Here is a 22,278-nt window from a genome sequence, read left to right on the forward strand (position 1 = left end):
CTCTTCTCGGTCCGACCCGCCAGACCCGCCCGCCCCCTCTCTCTCTTTTCTGCCTCCCCTCCTCTCTCCAAACCCTAGGTTAGGGTTTTCGGTTCTGTGACTTGGTTGTTCCCGGTGCTCTCTTGGTGCTGTGCTTGGTGTCAGCCTGGTGCTGTTCTGGTATTCTCTAGGAGCTGGCCGTTTCTGTTCCCACTCCATCTCGTGTTAGCTCAATTCGGGTAAAATTCTAGTTTACTCGTTTAAATTGATCGGAATTTGTCCTTGCACGAGTTGTTGATTTTCTCGGCAAGGATCTGACTTGGGTTGATGCTTGACTGGTACCGTACCAGTACCTGTTCTGGCCTGTTCTGTGGTGCTTGATTTCTATGTTGCCTTGCCTTGCCTTCCTCTCTGACCTGTTGCCTTGCTTGGCTTGTTTGTTGTTCTGGTTATGGTTGTGTTGCCTTGCTCTATTTTGCCTTGTTGCTCTGCTCTGCTGGTCTGTTCAGTAGTGACCTGTTGTCACTTTGGCTTGTGCCTTGCTGCTGCCTTGTTATTGCCTTGTCTTGTGTCTTGTTCCGGCCTTGGTTGTGTTGTGCGAATTACCCAAAAGTTGGTACTGTTGTGGTGCTGTGATTAGTCTGGTTTTTTTTTTGGTTACCAGTATTTGACCAGACAAGGACCTCGTTGCAATTATTGCAAATTTTAGGGTCTGAATTGTTAAGTATATGACTATTGTAAATTGTATGAATGAAGGGGCCAAATTGTAAATATGGTGAAATTGGTGTATAAGGCCGGCCATGCCTATGAATATTAATATGGAATTGGGCTCAAATTGAATTGCTTAAGTAATTGGGCCTTGGAATTAAGTTGTTATGGCATGGCCTTGAATTAAATTGTGGTAATTAGGCTTTGAGTTGAATTGTATAAATAGGCCTAAATTGAATTAAATAATTCATGCATAGGAGGCTTGGGCCTTGAATAATAAATAAAATAGAAGAAGGCTTTGAGCCTTAATGAATTGGGCTTGTCAATAAATTGATTTAAATGATTGGGCCTTTGAATTGATTTGATAAATGACATGATGTGTGTATATGAATAATTGAGCCCAATCTTGGAATATAAAATTAAATTAAAATGATTATCAATGAGCCGAAAGGTATAAAAGAATTGACGAATTGAAAGACGGCTTTTGGAATTTAAGTTTTGATAATGTAACCGAACTAAACCAAGTAAACGTATAATATAGGTGTAGGCTCAGTCGAGCAAGATTTCGCGAGGAAATTCGAGTCGCCTGATCTTTAAATTAAGCGGTACGCTCGTCATAATCAGGTGCGGGATTCTTGGACTTGTTTGATACTTTATTTTCAGGAATTAAACTGTTTATTCGTTTGTCATGTTGAATGATTAATTGTTGCATATTTTGGAATTCATGTTGCATATTGATTCTTGCATAAATGAGAATGATTGAATTGTTTAGTTAAGGTTGATTGGCATGTTCGTATGGTTATTATTTGATTAGTTCTATTAATTGTTCTTGGTGTGAATGAATCTGCCAGGCCGACCTGTTTAGGTGGCTGGATAAGGTAACGGTGACCTATCCGTTGACCGGTGTTTATGAATTTGCCAGGCCGACCTGTTTAGGTGGCTGGATAGGGTGACGCTGCTGACTTATGCGTTTGACCTGTTAGAATTTGCCAGACCGACCTGTTGAGGTGGCTGGATAGGGTGACACTGCTGACTTATGCGTTTGACCTGTTATGGATTTGCCAGACCGACCTGTTAAGGTGGCTGGATAGGGTGACGGTGACCTATCCGTTGACCATGTGTAATGAATTGTGCGAGGCTGACCTGTATGTGTGGCTGTGATATATTTGCTTGAGATTTAGCAAAGTTGACCTGTATAGGTAACTTTGATTCCGTGTGATTGCATTTGTCAAGTTGACCTGTATTGGTGACTTGTAACCGGACCTTAGGAAATGGTTAAGCCAAGCAGCAATTGCAGATGGGTGTCTGATAAAGGGTCCAGCTTGGTTGGCCATCTGTAGGCGTCTGTAACCCTACAGATGTGGGTTTGATAACGGTTCAGCTCGAAAGAACATCTGTGGTTGCTACTAGCCCTAATGAACTGAGTTATGAATCGAGTTAAGCCAAAATATATGTTGTGTGTTGAAATTCATCTTGGAAATTCCGTAAACTGTGTTGCAGGTTGATTTAACTGTTGTCGTGCATTGGCATTCTGTTATTTATGTTTATATATATCTGGTTGCATTGTTATTGTTTGGGTTTCATTTTTGAATATAGAGTTTGATTGCAAGTCCAATAATCTAAACTGTGGCAAATTCGCACTGAGGATTTATTCTCACCCCCACCCTCCCGATTATTTTCAGGTTTATTTTACGGATGCAGCGAGTGAGGATATTGGCAATGCATATAAAAGATCCACTGCCTTGCGTGTATATGTGACGCTTGATTTATACACGTGGCAGGCTGTCAGACCCGGTGGATTTGGGGTGTGACAAAATGAATGCTAAAATATATATGTTTTTTAGCTCATCAAGACTCATTAAATTAGTAACATAAAATGTGCAGGTCGATGCGTCTGAAATTTTGCGTCCATAATAAACATTTATTATCACTCGAGACATTATCTGAACAAAAAAAATTCACAATCAATAATCGATATCATTTTCAATTTTACAACCTAAAATATAATCGTCATTGAAAAAAAACTTACTACAATCTTTAGATGAAAGAAAAAAAAAATATACATAAACTATTTATACTACAAAAAGAAAAAATTATACATAAACCATTTATACTACATAAACAATCTATTCTAATCATTTATTCATAATTGCGGATTATTTATCAAAAATAAAAGAATTAAACACATACCTAACGAAATTTGTAGATCTGAAGCTCTTTTTGTTCCTCTTTCAAAAATATACAAACTTATGTAATTAAAATAAAAATCAATCTAATTATGAGAGAGCAAAAAAAAAAAATTTAGATGAAGGAAAGAAGAAAGAAAGAACAGTGAAGATGAAAAAAATGGGGAAGAGATGTACTCACTGGATCAGGAAGAAGTAAGAGTCACGGTATAAAAATAAAATAAAAAATGGAGGCCGGACCGTGGGAACCCCACGGTCTTGAGTTTAATTTGGGTGGACCGTTCCCTTGCCACGGTCTTGAGAATTGAATTTGTTAAGACCGTTAGCTTCCCAAGGTCTTGAATTTTTTTCCATATTTTCTGTGCCAATTTTCGTGCAAGTGTGGAGAAATAAAAAAAAAAATTGCAAGACCGTGAGGACCACACGGTCTGGAAAAAAAAAATCACAGACCGTGGCGTTCCCACGGTTCTTATGATTTTTGAAAAAAAAAATTAATCATATCGTTCCCTAAGAATTCTTTTTTTAATTATGGTTTATGAAATTTTTTTTTTTTTCTGTCCTTAACTAACATCCCAAAATTAAATTTATTTGTAAGGACAGAGTCAGGACAATTATATATATATTTTTTTATTTCTAGCTCTACTTTCGTTTGTTTTTATCTGCAATTGACAATGAAAAATAGTTGTGGACCAAATTTTATTATTTCTCCGTTTCTGTCATTTTAAATTTAGAATTTTAAATTATTAGTTAAATGGGATGAAAAAAACGAGCATTATCAATTTCTCAATTTCATTATAGCTGATTCGATGTGCCATCTTTAACGCATTTATTTAGCGTCTTTAGCTTTTTTTTTTCTTTTTTTTTTTAAGAATATTTGGTGTCTTTCCTTTTCGCCCTTTAAAAAACTTTTCAATTGTCTAAAATAAAATTTCAATCATTAGTCTGATAAAAATGGCATTTAGCATTTAATCTCGTAGTAAATTAAGAATAACTTTTTTTTATGGACATTAAATAGGAATTGAAAGACTGACCTCCATCTTTCTATCTAAAATAAGGTTTCATAAACATAAAAACAAATAGCAAAAAATATAGACAAACTTTAGATTAATTAGGATATAGTAAAATTAGAAAAAAAATATGTTTCGTACAAATTAATTTGAGCACATTTTAGTTCATGAAATGTAACTGAAATTACTTCTCCATTTTTTTTTTCCTAATTGGCACAACAAATATCAAAACTATTTAATCTCAATAAATGCAATTGGTAGAACATAAAGAGTATGATGCTTGTATTAATCTAAATTAAAATGCAAACCTAATTTCAAATACACGCTTTCCTACATGTGCTTGACTTAACAACGACCATTTCAAACACGCGTGCTAATTAATTAACATTCAGTCGCATACGGCATATGACTACTAGTCCTTTTCTTGGAGTAGCCAACACACTCAGTAAAATTAGCTATTGGAATTCGATCGGTGTTTATTAGATATAAGAGGTTCGGTTTGAGATTCGTGTACCTTTCTTTTTCATATATGACGATGCAGAGATCTTAGCCGCCATACTTTTGTCGACAGGCATTAACCACCCGAAACAAAAACAAAAAGATCTTAGCCATGCTTTATATCATTGTACGGACAAACGTACCAGATATTATATTCAACAAGACATCAATTTTTTCATATTAATGTAGGATCTAGACCGCTTAGCTACCCACAGCCCCTGATCTGACTTCTGAGGTAATTATAGTGTATTAACGGTCGGGTGGGCACGGGCGGTCCGGGCATACCCGGGCACGGGTACGCCTCGGGTACGGGTATGACGGGTACTAGGGTATACGGGCACGGGTATCTCGGGTATAATTTTCAAAAACCGTACCCTGCCCGTTCTATATCCGTGCCCGTTGTACCCTTGATGGGCAGAGCGGTCTGGTTTTTTTTTCTTTTTTTTCTGTTTTTTTTTTTCTTTTTTTTCTGTTTTCTTTTTTTCTTTTTTTTTTCTTTTTTTTTTTGAACCGGGTGGGGGAAATCAAATTTTGGGTTTGAATTTGAATTAAAGTGGGTCGGGTATAAGGGTACGGGTACGGGTACGGGTACAGGTAAGGGTAGGCGGTTATCCGAATAGGGTAAAGTCGGGTATGGGTATGGTCAGGTACTGGTATAGTCGGGTATTTGTCCAAAAAATCCGATCCGGTCCGTTTTTTGCCCGTACCCGACCTATACCCGGGCTCGGGCACGGGTACCCCGGGCATCTGGTACGGGCGGGCAAGGCACGGGTAACCCGTTAAGGGTATTATTAATACACTAGGTAATTATAATCGATGCATGCCATTGCATATTAGGATTGCAAGGCTACGGCAAATGCAGAGATCATGTCAGTTTCATGCTTCCACTTTGGGGGATTGTTCAAAAGGCTACTTTATCTGATAATAAATTAATAATTGATGCATATAGTATTTGCCTAATTGGTAAGTATTGTACTATTCGCATCCAAGTATTGCTTTTTTTTTAGAACTTGGAAGTGACTCCCAAGGTTTGTATTACCAGAAAAAAAAACAGTCATTACAGACATCCTTAAACACCTATTACATCAGGACCACGAAAAAAATAAAAATAAAATAAAAAGAAAATAAAACAACCAGAACAAGAAGTTGTAAACAGTCTAAGGAAAAAAATAAACTAAATAAATAACAAGCAACAGCATTGCATAAACTTAAATCTGCGTGCACAGTACCGTGCAAGAGTGCAATGGTACATTTTCATCAATTTGTCAGCAGTGCTTGTACCATAGCCCAAACTCCTGTATACATCTATCGGCCACTATATTTGTATGAATTGCCTCATCTCCAAAAACCACCCTATTTCTCTGCTTCCAGATGTGCCAGACTGTGCACATGAAGCTGGTTGCCCATGCTTTACGTTTCATACCTCTGGTCTGTCTGACTGCTGCCCATGATCTAATCCAAACTTCCTGTATAGAATCTGCGACCGTCATGAGCTTGACCTGCAAAATTGCTGAGACCCTTCGCCATATGGCAGTAGCATATGAACAAACAAAGAGCATATGTAATGTTGTTTCCCGTTGGCATGTACAACACATAGCACATCGCAAGTTTATAAGCATCCCCCTTCTCCCCAGCACATCCCTTGAAAGGATTTTATCATTTAAAACTAGATAAATGAAAATCTTGACTGTGGGGGGCACAGGGCATTTCCACGTGAAATGGAAGTCCCATTTGGTCATTCCCACGCCAGTCAGGGCCCGATACACTGACTTTGAAGTGTAAGTTGCCGATGGTTCAATTTTCCAAGTTATTATATCCTTATTCAGGTTGAAGTGTACCTCCTTTGAAACCGTCAAGTCCGGGTCTAGGACATCTAGCTGAGGCCATGCATCTCTCAGGCAAATGTTTGGTTTGACTAAACCGAACCCACTGCCCACCCTCCCCGGCTCACAGTTCCAGGAATCAAACCAAAAGGCCACTGTTTTACCGTCACCTATGTTCCAGTCAGTGCACATGTTGAAGAGATATTTTATTTTTTGTAATTGGTTCCAAAAGAACGATCCGCTGATGACCCAAATGTTAGTTTCTCGATTAGGAGAGCCCTTTCTTCTCAGTAGGTGGATGGTTACAGTCCAGAGGGATTCTTTGTCATAATAAGCTTTCCACCACCATCTTATCAAAAGAGCTAAATTGAAGAAATGAAGATCAAAAAGTCCCATGCCTCCCCATATCTTCGGAATACATGCCATTTCCCAATTTGTTAAGGATATTCCCTTACTGCCATCTTTCGGTTTAGCCCACAAGAAGCCCCTTCTGATTTTATCAATCCTTTGAATCACCCACTGTGGTAACCAAAAACAACACATATGGTAAACCGGTATTGTGGAGAGCACCGATTGAACCAATTGTAATCGCCCTCCCCGGGAAATCATTTTGCCTTTCCAACCCCCTAGTTTACGCTCGACCTTCTCTATTAGGGGCATAAATGCTTCTCTCGTTGGTGTTGTTATTGATAGCGGCATACCCAGGTATGTAGTCGGGAAATCTGTCCTGTGACAGCCCAGCACGGCTTGAACCCATTCCAAATCCAATTCGGGCACATTCAGAGGAATGAAATTGCTTTTTTTGTAATTTACCTTCAGCCCTGAAGCTGATGCAAATAAACGGGTCACTAACTTGAGGGAAATTAGCGATGTAATATCCGCTGATGCCACGATGGCCGTGTCGTCCGCATACTGAAAGGCTAGAATGGAATCTGTGATTTTATTTGTGATCCCTTCTCCTATAACTTTGTTTGTTGCCACCACCATTTGTTGAAAAACATCAACAGCTATATTAAAAAGCATGGGCGAAAGAGGATCGCCTTGCCGTAAACCTCGCCGATGTTTAAAAAACTGTGATGCTTCTCCATTTATCAAAACCCTTGAAGAAGCAGTTCTTAGAAGCATATTAATCCAGTTGATCCACCTCTCTGGGAAGCCTCTTGTCACCATGACTTTAGTTAAAAATTCCCACTCGACCGAGTCGAAAGCTTTAGTAAAATCCAGCTTTAAAAAGATTGCCGGTTTACCCTCTTTAGCTATATGTTGGAGAACCTCTCTTGTCGATACAAAGTTATCTGCAATTTGGCGACCCCCGATGAAAGCCGTTTGCTTTGCCGACACTAAACCCGGCATCTTTGAGCTTAACCGATTTGCCAAAATTTTAGAAAGAAGTTTTGGTATCAAGTTAATCACACTAATCGGCCGAAAATCTCCCACCTCATCAGGAACGTCCTTCTTTGGTATCATAACCAGATTAGCGTTGTTGACTTTGCTCAAATCCAGCGAGCCATGAAAAAAACCATGTACCATTGACATAATATCATCTTTTAATAAAGGCCAATAGATGTGTAGGAATTCGTTCGGCAGTACTACCATGCATTGATAAAGATGAAAAGTCAATTTTAAAGAAGCCCAAGAAACATCCAAAGTTACTCAATTGTGCTCCATTTTAAACCAAATTAACGAGTGATCAACAATATAATTGCAAATCTAAGCTAGAATTAAAATTTAGAACACGAGAGTTTGAGGGAGAGAGAGAACTAACGTCAACATCTGCATTTGCTTTCCAGAACCCTAAATCCTCGCGGGTTTGTATCCCCTGAAGTAACTTAAAATTTGAGTTTAGAATTCGGATAAATTTGGCCGAGCTAGAATTCACAGTCCTATTAATATTCGTGCAAATTCTAGTTGAAATCCTCGCATGGGAGCGATTTCTAATACTGATCCTAAAGTAACTCTATATTTGAGTTTTGATCCCATACTGTCCGATCAGAATTCGGATAATCAATTTAAAAGGGGGAAATTTCATGTATCCCCTCAAAAACTTCAATATTACGTATTTTCCCCTCTAAACTTTGAAATTACATATTTCTCCTTCTAAACTTTCCAAATTCACATATTTACCCATTTAATCAATAAAATATATTCAATATATTCAAAAGTAATTAAATAATAATATTTTAGATTATAAAATTTGTTTCAGACCATTCTATCCCTTTCTTTTTCGTTCTTCACTCCGGTTCTTTCTCTACTCTATCTTTTCTTGAATACATGAGTGTCGTTGTTTCTTTTCTTCCATTTAGAGAGGTTCTAATTGAGGGAAGCAATTTAATGGCAGTTGTGAGAATGAGAAATGTGGATATAGGCTGATGGTACCGACCACAAAACTGAAGAGGCTCTTATTCTTATGCGCTTGTTGGAACATCTGGAAGAGATGAAACGAATAAAATTTCTCGAGATGGCTCACTATCTCTCTAGTTCTAGCAGATCAGATAGTGGAAGAAGGGTGTTTGTGGTTAAAATTCTGCAATATCAGTATAAGGAGATTAATGGGTTATAACCTCAGGTCGGATCCTGATTCTAATTATTACAGAAAGATGAATAAAGACAGTGGTTTTCTAAAATGGAACTATTTAATTAGCTAGTGGATTCGGCTAGTACCGGGTACCAGACAGAAGTGAGTTTGGTTTTAAACCCACCATGAGGTGATAAGAGATGGGTTCTATTTGTCTGTTGTTGTTTTTCCAAGATGTAAGAACAATTTCATATTCAATTTGATTGGCAGCTACTGCCTGTTTTTTCAAAAAGAGAATGAGAAAGAATCTGAAATATGTAATTGACGAGAAAGAATGAGATTGGAAGGAGGAAGGGGTATAATGGTCTGAAATAAATTTTAGAATGTGAAATATTATTATTTAAGTACTTTTAAATATATTAAATATATTTTATTGATTAAATGGATAAATTTGTGAGTTTGGGAAGTTTAGAAGAGGAAATATGTAATTTCAAAACTTGGAGGGAGAAATACGTAATATTGAAGTTTTTTGAAGGGGATACATGAAATTCCCCCATTTAAAAATGTACGGATTCCTTTCATATACGTGTAAAATCAGATAGACGGTTGGAATTGAATTCAAAATTTGAATATATATAGTGATATGAAGTCGACATTTTTTGGAGTTCAGCTATCAAATTTTGAGCTTCGATTCGAACTGTAATCCAAATATTAAAAGAGGTTTATGAATTTTTAAACTTAAAGAATTGATCCGAATGTTGATCCAACGGTTTAAATTCAAATGAAAAATTTATCATATCTTAACGTATCCGGACCCTCAATTTATTGTGCGCGGAATCTCTATGCAAAGCAACTGATATGTCGGTCAGGTAGAAGCCTTATATATGCGGCATTAGAAGACGTGGGCTTTCAGCCCATATATCACAATTCAGCCCAAACAAAACATCATTTCCTCAAGCCTTAGGGCCTGTCAGGAATTGCTTGAATATTTAACCCAATAGAAAAATATTTGTAAACACTCGGTGTTTGAGGGAGAGCCGGAGAGAGAGCTGTTTCTATGCCTTTTATCAATCTAACAATATCCTCAATTTTTTGTTTATATTTCTTACAAGGCCCCTAAACCAATGCCGTGCACTGATAACCCAAGATAAAGCCACCAAAATGAATAAACCACCAACACCAACTGGTGTGTAATTCAATGTATCCTTTGTGATGGGGTAAGACACTGGCAAAGAAAATAAAACAGCGATGATGATGACCCAAAGCACCGCAACCCATCCTACAAGTAGGCTGTACCGGCCCAGGTTGAACGGGCCCTGAACAAAGGTTCTACGGGCCGAAGTTATGCGAAATAATATCGGGAGTGCATATGCGACGTATAGCCCAATCGTGGCGATTGATACCATTGCTTGGAATGCAACCAGACTTCCCAGGGACTTGTACAGAAGGATAAAAAGTTAAAGAAATTAGTTGTTTGGTGCTGGTCATCACTAGGGGTCAGTTTTTGTATATGTACCGGATTGGTACTGAAACCACGTACTGCAACATTTGGCAGGTGCATACTGGATTACTGGCATAATTAAGGTACCCAAATCATACTGAACCATCATAGTTTTAAGAATCTGTTTCTTTTTCTTTTGAAATAATGAATGCACTGATCTTGTTTTGGTGCCATCTGGCACATAATGTTAGCGCATCAATGCTAGACCCAGTTGGTCGGGTAAATTATATTATCTGATATGGCTGTCAAGTATATAATTTAACAAAGTGTTTTAGATTATCAATGCAGGGCATGTATTCTAGTGTAATCATTGGTGCAACTAGCCTATGCAGCACAATGTCAATTTAGCTTTAAATTAGTGATTAAAATTCACCATAATTACCTGCACTTTACATGTCTCTACTGAAGCAATTGGTTTAGTGCCTTCTGCGAAAATTGCTTCTTCTCCAGCATATCTGAAAATTTAATATGTAACATTAAAATAATAGAAGACGTATATAAAAAACCGCGGTAAGATGAATTAAATTTACGACTTCCCTATTAACATAAAAACAGTACCGTTTTTCTCCTAATTAGGGTCTGTTCAAGTATGGTGACATCAAAGAAAAGGGAGGGTAGGGAAAGAAAACGGGAGCATGACCGTGGCTGACCAGAGACAGTTATTTGCTCCAATAAGTTAAGAATTGAGAGGGAGCGCAGGGAGCAGGAGGAAGAGAGGATGAGCTGCATATGGAAAATTAGCAAATTTATTCATCTCCAAATCAAGGTGTGGAGGATGTGAACTTGCCGAGTGTTTTCTTCCTTCCCTCCTTTTCCCTTTTTGTTACACGCCTGTTGGTGGATCACGGCCTTAAGGGAGATGCCTTGTTAATTAAGTGACATCATGTTAATCCGCACACCAAGATCATCATCAGCGAGTTCATTGCCCGGTCGATAATCCTGACAAGCAATTTTAAATGGTAACAAAAATAAATTTTAAAAGAAAAAAAATAAAGAGTTGTAGCCTCGCAAGTTAAATTTAAAAATAAAAAGTGTTAACAACTTAACAACAGTCAGTGCTAATATATAATTATATAGTTGATTGTATACCTTACTCATATAATCTATATCACGACAGCCACGAACTTCGTAGCGATCAAGAGATGGTGGAAAGTCTTCCTCTGGATTGATTTTAAGCTGAGGACACATAGTTATGGTGAGTTGCTTTAGAGAGGTCAGCTTACCAAGCCCATCAATGGATTCTAGACATGCACATCCGTAGATATTTAGCGCTTCAAGTAAACGAACATTTTGGTTGTTAAAATCTAGCTTGGTTACCTCATGTGACCATGAAACAACTATGGTTTTAAGCTTTGGTAAGTGAGAATTCAGCAAAATCATTTCATGAAATTTCCCGAATAGCCCCAAGTGCGAGAGTGAAGGAAGAGTGAGAATTCTGCTCAATTTAATGCAATCCATTAACACCAATGTAGTCAGAGTTGTAAAGTGAGTAGAGGGAAGGGCAACCAATTGGGGGTCTGTAGATATGGGCATATTTTCTGTTTCCATTCTTTCAAGGGCCTGGGATCCCTCGGATATGGTATCAACGCCGAAAAATTCATGTCCAATTTGATGAACGTTGTACGCCCAATGAATTTGTAGATACTTTAGTGACGGCAATTGACCGAGTGGAGGAAGCAATTCACAGTGAAACGCAGCAAGCTTTACCTTAACCAATTTACAGAAAGATTTATCACTAACCCAGCGTGGAAACCTTGTGCCTTTATAATTGAATATTTGTAATTCAGTAAGGTTTTTGTTTGGCTCAAGTATTTCAAGCAATGTCTCAGAGAACTCCCTACTTATGCCGACGGGTTCTTGGTCATCGATATCAAATTCAGAGTTACACCTAAAATTTAATATTAGCTGCTCTATGTAACCCTTTATGTGCAAATTAACCTCCTTAGCATCTTCTATATCACTCACATTATTGAGACCAAAAATGCTTAAGCTTCCTCTGAGAAATGCCAGATTTTTAAGTTCACCGATATTACATTCTGAACTATCTTTCCCGATTACAAAAGCCTTCAAAGATTGTAGGTTTGTTAACAGCCCGATGCCATATGGTAAACAACATGGATACTCGGAGTCATTATTGAGGTGCCGGAGGTTAACTAGCTGCTCAATGCCATTTGGTAGCTTCTTAAGGGGACAATGATCTAATTCTAGGGTTTGTAGATTATAGAGACTGAAAGTTGAATTGGGAAGAAATTCTAGTTCAGTGCTGGAGACACTGAGGTAGCGTAACAGTTTTAAGTTCCCAATTGATTCAGGCAAGGTAGTTATTGCAGAATGGCTGAAATCTAAGGCTCGTATATGCTTCCAGCTTTCAAACATGTTTATGGGAATCTCGACTCGAACAGTCGCATGATTCTCCCATGTCAAAACTTGCACTAGTCGCATGATTCTCGATCCATGAAAATGTTGTAGTATATCCATGAGTGTTTTGTTCAGCTTGATGCAGTTGGGATCCTCCTGACTCGGAACGATTGATAGGTATCGAACTGTACTGGATTCTGACATATCAAATTTCTTTGCTATTCGTGTTTCGGTCATTTCCAGCTTCCTTCTTGCAACCTCATTATCAGAAACAAGCTCTGCTAAGTCATGCAAAAGATCATGCATTGCAAAGAATTGTTCAGGTTCAACATCCCGATTTTCTATTCGTTGAATCATTGATCTCTCTAATAACTGATTTATATATTCTCTGCCAATATCTTCTAACATTTTTCCGTTAGAACCAATGATAAGCCCCACCGACATCCACAACTTTATAATCTTGTCAGCATGAAACACATGATCTTTGGGAAACAGGGCAAAAAATGCAAAGCACTGTTTCAGAGGTCGCGGCATGCGGTCGTAGCTTAATTTTAGAATGAGAAAACAATCACCATCTTGAATGTTAGGTTTTAGTTCCTTGCTTTCCAAGATATCCATCCAACACTTCACATCATATTCAATTCGACAAACACTTCCAATTGCTTTGACAGCCAAAGGTAATCCATTGCACTTTGCAACTATCCTTTCAGCAACTTGCATCATGGGGCCATCCATATCTCTATCTCTTTCTCGGTAATAAAAAACCAATTGCTTGAATAACGAACAACAAGCTTCAAAGTTGAGATAATCGAGAGTATAAGGTGGCCTCATTTGCACAACTTTAGCAACAGCGGCACTACGACTAGTTACTAAAATTGTGCCTGATCTTGAAAATTGTAAAGGAAGCAGCAGAGAATCCCATAGACTCTGCTCCTCATTCCAAACATCATCCAATACAAGTATAAAACTCTTTCCCATAACCTCCTCTTGTAAATTTGATTGAACATCATCCAATTCACTGAAATCACAATTCTTCTTGGTGAAAGATGTGATTATTTTTCTAGTCAGGGTAACAACATCAAAATCATCTGACACACAAACCCATCCCTTCAGTCCGAAATGTTCCCGCACCCTTGCATCATTGTAGACCAGTTGTACAAGCGTAGTCTTACCGATACCGCCCATCCCAATTATTGTGTGTACCTTCAATTTACCCTCCCTGCTACCTCCATCCTGGGAAAATAATTGTTTGATTATGTTCTCCTTGTCTTCATCTCTGCCATAAATAGTAGCTTCCTGAACTAGAGAGTTACTAGGTTGCCGTGTCAGTCTCTTTGTCGGCATGTTGAGACCTTGACGCATCGGATTTAGAGTATAATCCCACTTGAGAGTATCCCAAACCTGTGTGGTCTCCTCAAATCTCTTTGTAATCTCCTTCACTCTACCAGCTATCTCATCAGATACAGGAACAGTAACAACAATCGAGTGCAGATCTAGTACCTGCATATAAAAGGTTCTATTTATATTTTGGAGGAGTTAGTTTATATCAATTTGTTGAGAAAATTAATTTTGTGATTAATTAATGAGTTGAGATGATCTGTTCAGTATATATATTGATCTCATTAATTATACAATAACATGTCACTATTAGATTTCTTTTTCCAAATCCAGCCACATTGGCCCAATTGTTTTTGTGAAATTCCTTCGCCGTTTGCTGTTCTATGTTGATGTCATCACTATTGATGATATATATTATTATGGTTTGATCACCGAATGAAAGATAAAGGGACAAAAAGAACTATACAAATAATAATAATATAGCTGCATGTACTATGTTGTAAGAGTTACTTTGTTCTTGAGACAATGAGCTTACCTAGTCCAGTCTTTTAAACTATTGGTGCAATTAAGTTGGAGATGCTCTTTTCCGAAAATGGGGTCTACCGTAAGAGAGGAGAAAAATAAGGATCCTAATAATTGTCCCCGCATTATTCTCCACTTAACTTCCGTAACTACTATATATAGTTTCCTTCATAGAGATTAATACTTATATTGTTCATGTTAAATACTTTGATGTTTTATGTTAAATAGCCCCTTTTATTAATGTTTTATTATCCCCCATAGTAGTTATGGAAATTAAGTGAGAGGATAATGCGGGGATAGAGGTGTGAGGACAATTATCAAGAATCCTAATAATAAATAAGTGTACTACCTTCTAAGAGTTACTTTATTCATGAGAAATAATGCAACTATTGCCTAGTTCAGATTTAGACTATTGTTGCATTTTAAAAGCAACTAGATAAGGATAAAAAATGACTATGGAGATAGTTATTTCCAAGATATGGTTATTACCGACAAAAACATTAGTAAGAGTACCGACCATGGTTCTGAAACTCAGAATCGGAATCGGATGAATCGATTGGAATCGGAAGAATTGAATCGAAAACTCGGATTTTTTTTTTGGCAGAAGCTTGTTGTAGCCAAAATATAATAAAAAAATTGGTAAAAAAAAATAATTTGTCAAGAAATTATGTTAAAACAAAAGATTATACTCAAATAATCTAATATGGTATAATACATGCATTATAACCAAAAAAAAAATTAACTGTCAAATGTTATGACGAGTTGGCTAGATCATCCCGACATCCTATATATTAAATATAAAAGAGGATATTGTTGTATTGAGCTAAATAATAAAGTCATTAATGTGATAACAATCAAATTTGTACTGTAATTACTTAAAATAATAAAATGTATTTAATTTTAAAATATAATATAGGAAAAAAATACTAACTAATATTTACAAGAGAAAAATAAAATTTTTGAGTTCTACTTGTATACTTTTAGAACAATCAAATTTCTAACCTAGTAAATCCCATACGACCATACTCCCATCCTTTAGTCAAATAAATAAATAAAAAAAAAAAAACACACACACACACAAAACACTTTGAGTGTCATCAGCTGTCCACATCAATTTGTTCGGATCTACTTGACTCCATAATATACCAATAGTTGGTATGAACATGGTCTACGATGAAACAATTTATGTTCTCAAAATAAAACAGTATAGTTCACGTACACCCAATCTATTTAACATTTTATAATGCTTTAAACCTTCTTCTCTACACCGCAGCCGCATCTATTTTCCCCAATTTTCTTCGATGGCAATGGAAAAATACAAATTGGTTCGATTTAATCATCCAGACAGTTTAATTTTGCTCTTAACGCAAGACAAATAGAGAAAATTTGGCCGATTATTTCGATTGACAATCAATTTTATCGGTTTTCTGCATCTAACTCTCACACCCGAGTCAACTTGGGAAAAATTGGCTCGCCACCGGCTGATTCCGGTCCGACTCGGCTGAGTCAACTCGAAATCGACCAATTTTTCCTTTTGTGCTTTGCAAGTATTTTTCCAGTTTTTTTTTTTTTTTTTTTTAAATGTTACCTCCCCCTGACGCTTGCGCTTTTGCCCGCTGGTACCATCGATGCCGAGCAGCATCCTGTTCCGCACTTGAATCTTCGCATGAAGCACGTCATACTCATAGTCACCCACCACATCCTCAGCATCGTAAGCGACCTCCTTCAACTTCTTGAGCCAAAGCTTCTCGGCGTGTTCTTCAACATCCCTTTCGCCGGCGTCCATGAGGATGGATTGGATCCGCCTCATCGTCCTCTCCAGCTTCCTCAGATCCTCCAGGACAGATGCATTTTGAGTTTCATATGTTTTTTGTGCCATTGACGAAGATGAAGCAGCATAGGCTGCCGAGGTAAGCAGAGAAGACAGTTTCTCCGCTGTCCATTTGATGCAGCTCGCAATAATGCCTGTCATTAATTAGTGACTCTCTTGCGCTCTTCTCTCTCTCAGTGAAACAACGAATAATTAAAACGTGTGAACTACTGCCGTCTCTTTTCCTGTCTCTCTCTCTCTCTCTCTATCTCTGGGTAAAGATTTTAACAGAGCTGGTTTCGCTTCATGCAGCGCTTGGACAATAAATCCAAACACTTCTTCATACGATTCATGTGCTGCATGAAGCTGAAGCTGCTCTGTTAAAATATTTACCCATATAAATGCGTGTGTGATCATTATCTGTCTGCTGTTGTGTGGATGTAATGAGTCGTCGTTCAGCTGTCAATCTCGAGGTCAGGTACTCAATAGTCACAGAAAAAGAGTCAACAAGTAATTAATTAATTGTCTCACTCGCAGATCATTTCTTTTGATATTAATTATACTGAAAATCCAAAATGAGTCTACGGTACTATGTATAGTACAGATTAATTATACTGAAAATCCAAAATGAGTCTACGGTACTATGTATAGTACATATTAGTTGGTAATATGGATTAATATTTTTTTTAAAATTCTAACAGTCGATTCAAACCGTTTAACATGATATCCATATAAATATATAGTTATAGACCGAATTTTATATTTTTTAGAATTTTTATTATTATTTTATAAGATAGATAGAAAATTATTATTTTAAATGATTCAAAATTTTCAAATCAAGTGATTTTTTAAAATAATTTGAATTCAAAAAAATTCTGATCCAATATGTAGTCAACACGATCCAAATTGACGTGCCAGATTGTTACCATCTTTACCAGTTGTATTGGGACAAATTAAAAAATAGTAGTGCTTGTACATTACAAAATTTACTATAATAGCTGTATGGTAACGTTGAAGTTCCTTTTATCAAAAAAATAAAAGTAATTGAAGTTAGTTAGGTTCAAAATTAACCCCATAGGAATTATTTTTTGGTATCAAATCTAACCCAAAATACACCATGCATATATTATATACATCATACCCAAAAATTTTATAAATACCCAAAAAAAATATATAATTACGGAATTTACCCACTGTTTGAATGAAATTCGAAAAATACCCAATCCGATTATCCAATAACCGGATTTGTCACAAATTTCCGGTCAATGGATTCCCGGACTCAAAACAATATATCCGGTTAACCATTCACCGGAAATTTTTTTTTTTTTTTTAAAACAACATATCCGGTTGGAAAGTTGTATTTTTTTTTTTTTTTAAACATAAATTTTTTTATATTTTATATTTTTTGTATTGAAATATTAGAAATGTTGAATATATTTCTTTAAAAATAGATGGAATACAATATAATTTGATTTATTAGAAAGACTGCAACAAATAACCCGGATCAATATTTTTCAGGCCGAATTTTTCGCGGCGGTAAGAAAAATTAATATATTTCTTTATGTGTTATTGGAAAAAAAATCAAAATGTTTAAATTCTGAGTTATTGATTCTAGTTTAAAAGTTATTTCTATGTAATCTAAAAAATATTGTAATCCTTCTAGGACATTTAATTTATAACAAGTTATATATATTTTGAGAATTTTTTTTAAATAATAATTATTAAATAACTTAAAGTTTTTATTTTTTTTCAAAAATAAATACAACTTTTCGTAAATTAAATATGAATCATCCGAATAGATACCGGACAAGTCGGTCACGCAAAATATGAGATATCTCAGAGGATAAGCACTCGTCCCACATGCATAAACAATACTGAAAATGAGGTCAAACGTAGAGTGGAGAGAGTAGGTGTTATAATTTAAAATTGAATATGATTATAATATACTGCCCATCATAACCCACGTGAAGGCATTGGAGAGAGGAGAGAGAATAGCATACCCCACACCCACGTGATTCCTCCTCCAATAAGGAAACGAATCCAGAATTCACATATATCTCATATTTTGCGTGACTTTTTGAAATATCTCAACCGTTGCAATACGTTCTGCGCGAATCTCAAAGCTCAAATAATACTAGCCTCCTACGTCACCCCCGAATAGGCACCGGTAGTGTTTTTCTATACCCGAAACGGGTTAAACCCGTTTTACCCGGCCCGTACCCGTTACTCGTTTGACCCGTACCCGTTGCCCGGGTCAAACAGGTAGACAGGTACGGGTAATATACGGGCCGGACAAGGCATTTGAAAAAAAAACCCGTTGTACCCGTCTACTCGTCTACCTGTACCCGTTGCCCGTACCCGACCCGACCCGTTACAAAATTTGAATTTCAAATTTTTTTTGGCGGCCTCCTTTTAAAATTCAGATCCAGTGCAATTCCTCACTGAGTAGAAATAAATCTGCTACAATCCCTTCTGCTACAATCCTAAGGGATTGTAGGGTCCCTCCAATTCCAAATCCAACTTTTTATTTAAATCTGCTACAATCCTATGTAAATCTGGGCCGTTCGTTTCTATTAAACAGAAAAAAAAACCCGCCCAGACCGGACTCGTACTCGTGGTACCCGTACCCGTCAACCCACAACGGGTACGGGTAATAAACGGACCGGATAGAGGTTTTGGGAAAATTACCCGTCTACCCGTCACGGGTTTTACTCGTACCCGGCCTACCCCTTTACCCGTCCTACCCGTTACCCCTAACGGGTTACCCAGAACGGGTCACTAGCAAACCACTAGGCACCGGACACGTCGGTCACGCAAAATATGAGATATCTCAGAGGCTACGCACTCACGAATCCAGACAGCGCATAAAGTGAAAAACAAGATTAGCGTATCGCTGCCATGTCCTTCTTCCTAACAGAACCGTATCGCTGCCAAAGTACGTATCGAGTGGTAAAGGATGCGTATCACGGCTGTATCGGATATCGTATCTAACACAAATACGGAGTAGGGGAGTCAATGGGTACGATACAGATAGGGTACGTAGAAGCACTTTTATACCCATAGCCACTAAAAATAATTTTATCCATACCCTACTCTTACCTATTAAGAATTAATCTTATCCTATCTTATCCTTATATGTTAAAATTATCGGATAATGAAACAGTAGCTGATGAATAACTAATAATGCTAATATAATAATTAGTTTAATTATATTTTACAAATAGAACATCAAAACTCATTTGTTTCGCACATATGCAATGACATTACTAATAAAAAATAAAAATAAATATTTAATCAATTTTAACTAAATTGTATTTTTTTATAAAACAAGAATATATCTTTCAACAAATTTAATTATTTAATTAAAGAACAAGATATCCAAATAAAAGTAGAGGAGCATTCCAATATCTCATACTTTTCATACCTCATATTTTATATCTTTGTTTTCAAAGCCCAAACTCTTGATCCAAACCGTTCAACATAATATTTATATTAAAATATGGTTGGAGATGAAATTTTATAATTTTTGCAATTTTTTTACTATTTTTTTAAGATAGATACAAAATCACTGTTTCTGTACCGTTCAAAAAACAGTGATTTTCTACCCATATTAAAAAATAGTAAAAAATTTGCAAAAATTATAAAATTTCATCCCTAACCATATTTTAGTATGGATATTATGTTGAACGGTTCAGATCGATAATTTAAACTTTGAAAATGAAGATATAAAATATGAGGTATGAAAGACACGAGGCATTGGAACCCTCCTCATAAAAGTAGTATGTTAATAATTTTTCTTACAACAAAAACGATACACTAAATAACAAAAGTACACTAATTATTGCTCAAATATTATTATATTATTATAGTTTTTATAATTATCCTATAGGGTAACGGGTACGAAATAACCTTTACCTATACCCTTATCCGTTTAGCTAACGAAAAAAACCTTACCCATACCCATACCCACTTTATCGAATATGGTACGAATCGGATAAACGGTTAAAAGGGTATCATTGACATCCCTGGTACAGAGTCCTCTATGAAGCATCCGAGTAACATAGCCTCGGATAGACTTAAACAATCAGAAAAGAACATGAAATTCGGTTTTTATTTAAATATAAGAGGTTCGTTTTGAGATTTGTGTCAGATTAAAATTGATGGCTCAGATCTCATTTTGCTCTTTTACTTGGTCAGGTATTGCACTGGATCAGAATTACTGTTGGTTTGGATCCATAACTAATTGATGTCACTCCAATCTTTTTATCAGTAGCACTTACAAAAAATGTTAAAAGTTATCTCATCAAATTAGAAATATTTTAATTCAATCTCTAGTTTCATTCGGAGGCGAAGTCGGAGTCAGATCTTCGAACTATGGAGATCAAACATAAATAGATCTGCATCCCCTGAAGAAACTTACATTTTTTTTTTTTTTTTTTGCAAACGGTCCGGGTGCAAACTCAAATTTATAATTATTTTATTAATTAGGGGTTCCGTCTTAAATCTCGAATGGGAGAGATTTCTAATACGGATCCTAAAGTAACTATTTGAGTTTTGATCCCATTCCATCCGATCAGAATTCGGATAATCAAATACAATTTAAAAATGTATGGGTTCTTTTCATCTCCTTGTAAAATCAGATCGGACGGTTGGAATTGAAATTCAAAAATTGAATGTATAGTGATCTGAAGTCGACAATTTTTGGAGTTCAGCTATCAAATTTTGAGTTACGTTTCGGACTGTAATCCAAATATAAAAAGAGGTTTATGAATTTTTAAATTTATCGAATTGATCCGAAAGTTGATCCAACGGTTTGAATTCAATTGAAAAATTTAACGTATCTTTACATATCCGGACCCTCAATTTTTTGTGCGCGGAATCTCTATGCAAAGCAACTGATATGTCGGTCAGGTAGAGGCCTTGTGTGGCATTTGGTCAGGTAGAGGCCTTGTGTGGCATTAGAAGACGTGGGCTTTGAGCCCATATATCACAATTCAGCCCAAACAAAACATCATTTCCTCAAGCCTTTGGGCCTTTGAGGAATTGGTTGAATATTTAACCCAATAGAAAAATATTTGTAAACACTCGGTGCTTGAGGGCGGGTGGGAGAGAGAACTGTTCTGGGAAAAATATTTGTAAACACTCGAAATGATGTAATTGCAAGAGGGAACAAATGATGAGGCAATCTACTTTCAAACTGAAATCTCTGGATGTTCCTGCCTACAACATCCCTTTTTTTTTTTCCTCTGGTTATTTCAGTAATTAACGATAATCTGATTTTGTTAATCAGAATGTTGTAGTCTATAATGTCCTCTAAATATTATAGATCATCATGTTTATATATTAAATTTTCGAGAATTGCTTCTTTATTGTTCTATTAATAAAATTTTTGGCACTGGGCCTATGGGGACCACCATGTGCGACCTCGTCCTAACATCCGAGTTTAACAGAAATGATATAACGTGAGAAGAGAATAAAAGAGGGAGGTCATTGTTATAATGTGAGAAGAGAATAAAAGAAAAAAGACATTGCTGGAACAAAAAAAGAAGAAGAAATAAACAGAGTCGGTAGGAGCCAGGAAAAAGAGAATTCAGATCCGCTGAAATTTCAAAGAAAATTTTAGGGTCCCTGCAATTAGGGGTGTCAATGGGTACGGTACGGGTCGGGTGGAGACATTTTCATACCCATACCTATTAAAATTGATCCTACCCATACCCTACTCATACCCATTAAAAATTGATCTTACCCTACCCTACCCTTACCCGTTAATATTATCGGGTAACAAAACGGTAGCGGGTGAATAACGGATAATACTAGTATAATAATTAGTTTTATTATATTTTACAAATTAAACATCAAAAACTCATTCATTTTAACACATATATAATTGCATTTCTAATAAAAAATAAAATAAATGTGCAATCAATTCCAACTAAATTATTTTTTATAAAGAATAAAAATTCAAAAACACAAATATACATTTAAGTGGGTTAGAAATTGAATTAAATATACATTTAAGTGGGTTGAAAATTG

The 22,278-nt window shown here is 36.4% G+C and overlaps 2 protein-coding genes across 3 annotated transcripts in view; both read right to left on the reverse strand.

The window, feature by feature from the left end:
* The window catches only part of LOC144562700 (putative disease resistance protein RGA3), a 55,210-nt gene extending 38,715 nt beyond the window's left edge, over positions 1-16,495 (reverse strand). For both annotated transcript variants that reach the window (XM_078311936.1, XM_078311937.1), the window contains exons 1-4: positions 16,024-16,495; positions 11,307-14,075; positions 10,776-11,156; positions 10,591-10,672 (exon numbers count right to left, since the gene is read on the reverse strand). In XM_078311936.1, the coding sequence (XP_078168062.1) occupies positions 11,085-11,156; positions 11,307-14,075; positions 16,024-16,407 (3,225 nt within the window). In that variant the 5' untranslated portion in view covers positions 16,408-16,495 and the 3' untranslated portion in view covers positions 10,591-10,672; positions 10,776-11,084. The remainder of the gene's footprint in view (positions 1-10,590; positions 10,673-10,775; positions 11,157-11,306; positions 14,076-16,023) is intronic.
* The window catches only part of LOC144562703 (amino-acid permease BAT1 homolog), a 38,508-nt gene continuing 25,934 nt past the window's right edge, over positions 9,705-22,278 (reverse strand). The window contains exon 8 of the mRNA XM_078311945.1: positions 9,705-10,152. Coding sequence (XP_078168071.1) covers positions 9,784-10,152 — 369 coding nt within the window. The 3' untranslated portion in view covers positions 9,705-9,783. The remainder of the gene's footprint in view (positions 10,153-22,278) is intronic.

This window comes from Carex rostrata, chromosome 12, assembly GCF_964058835.1.
Source record: "Carex rostrata chromosome 12, lpCarRost1.2, whole genome shotgun sequence".
Lineage (NCBI taxonomy): Eukaryota > Viridiplantae > Streptophyta > Magnoliopsida > Poales > Cyperaceae > Carex > Carex rostrata.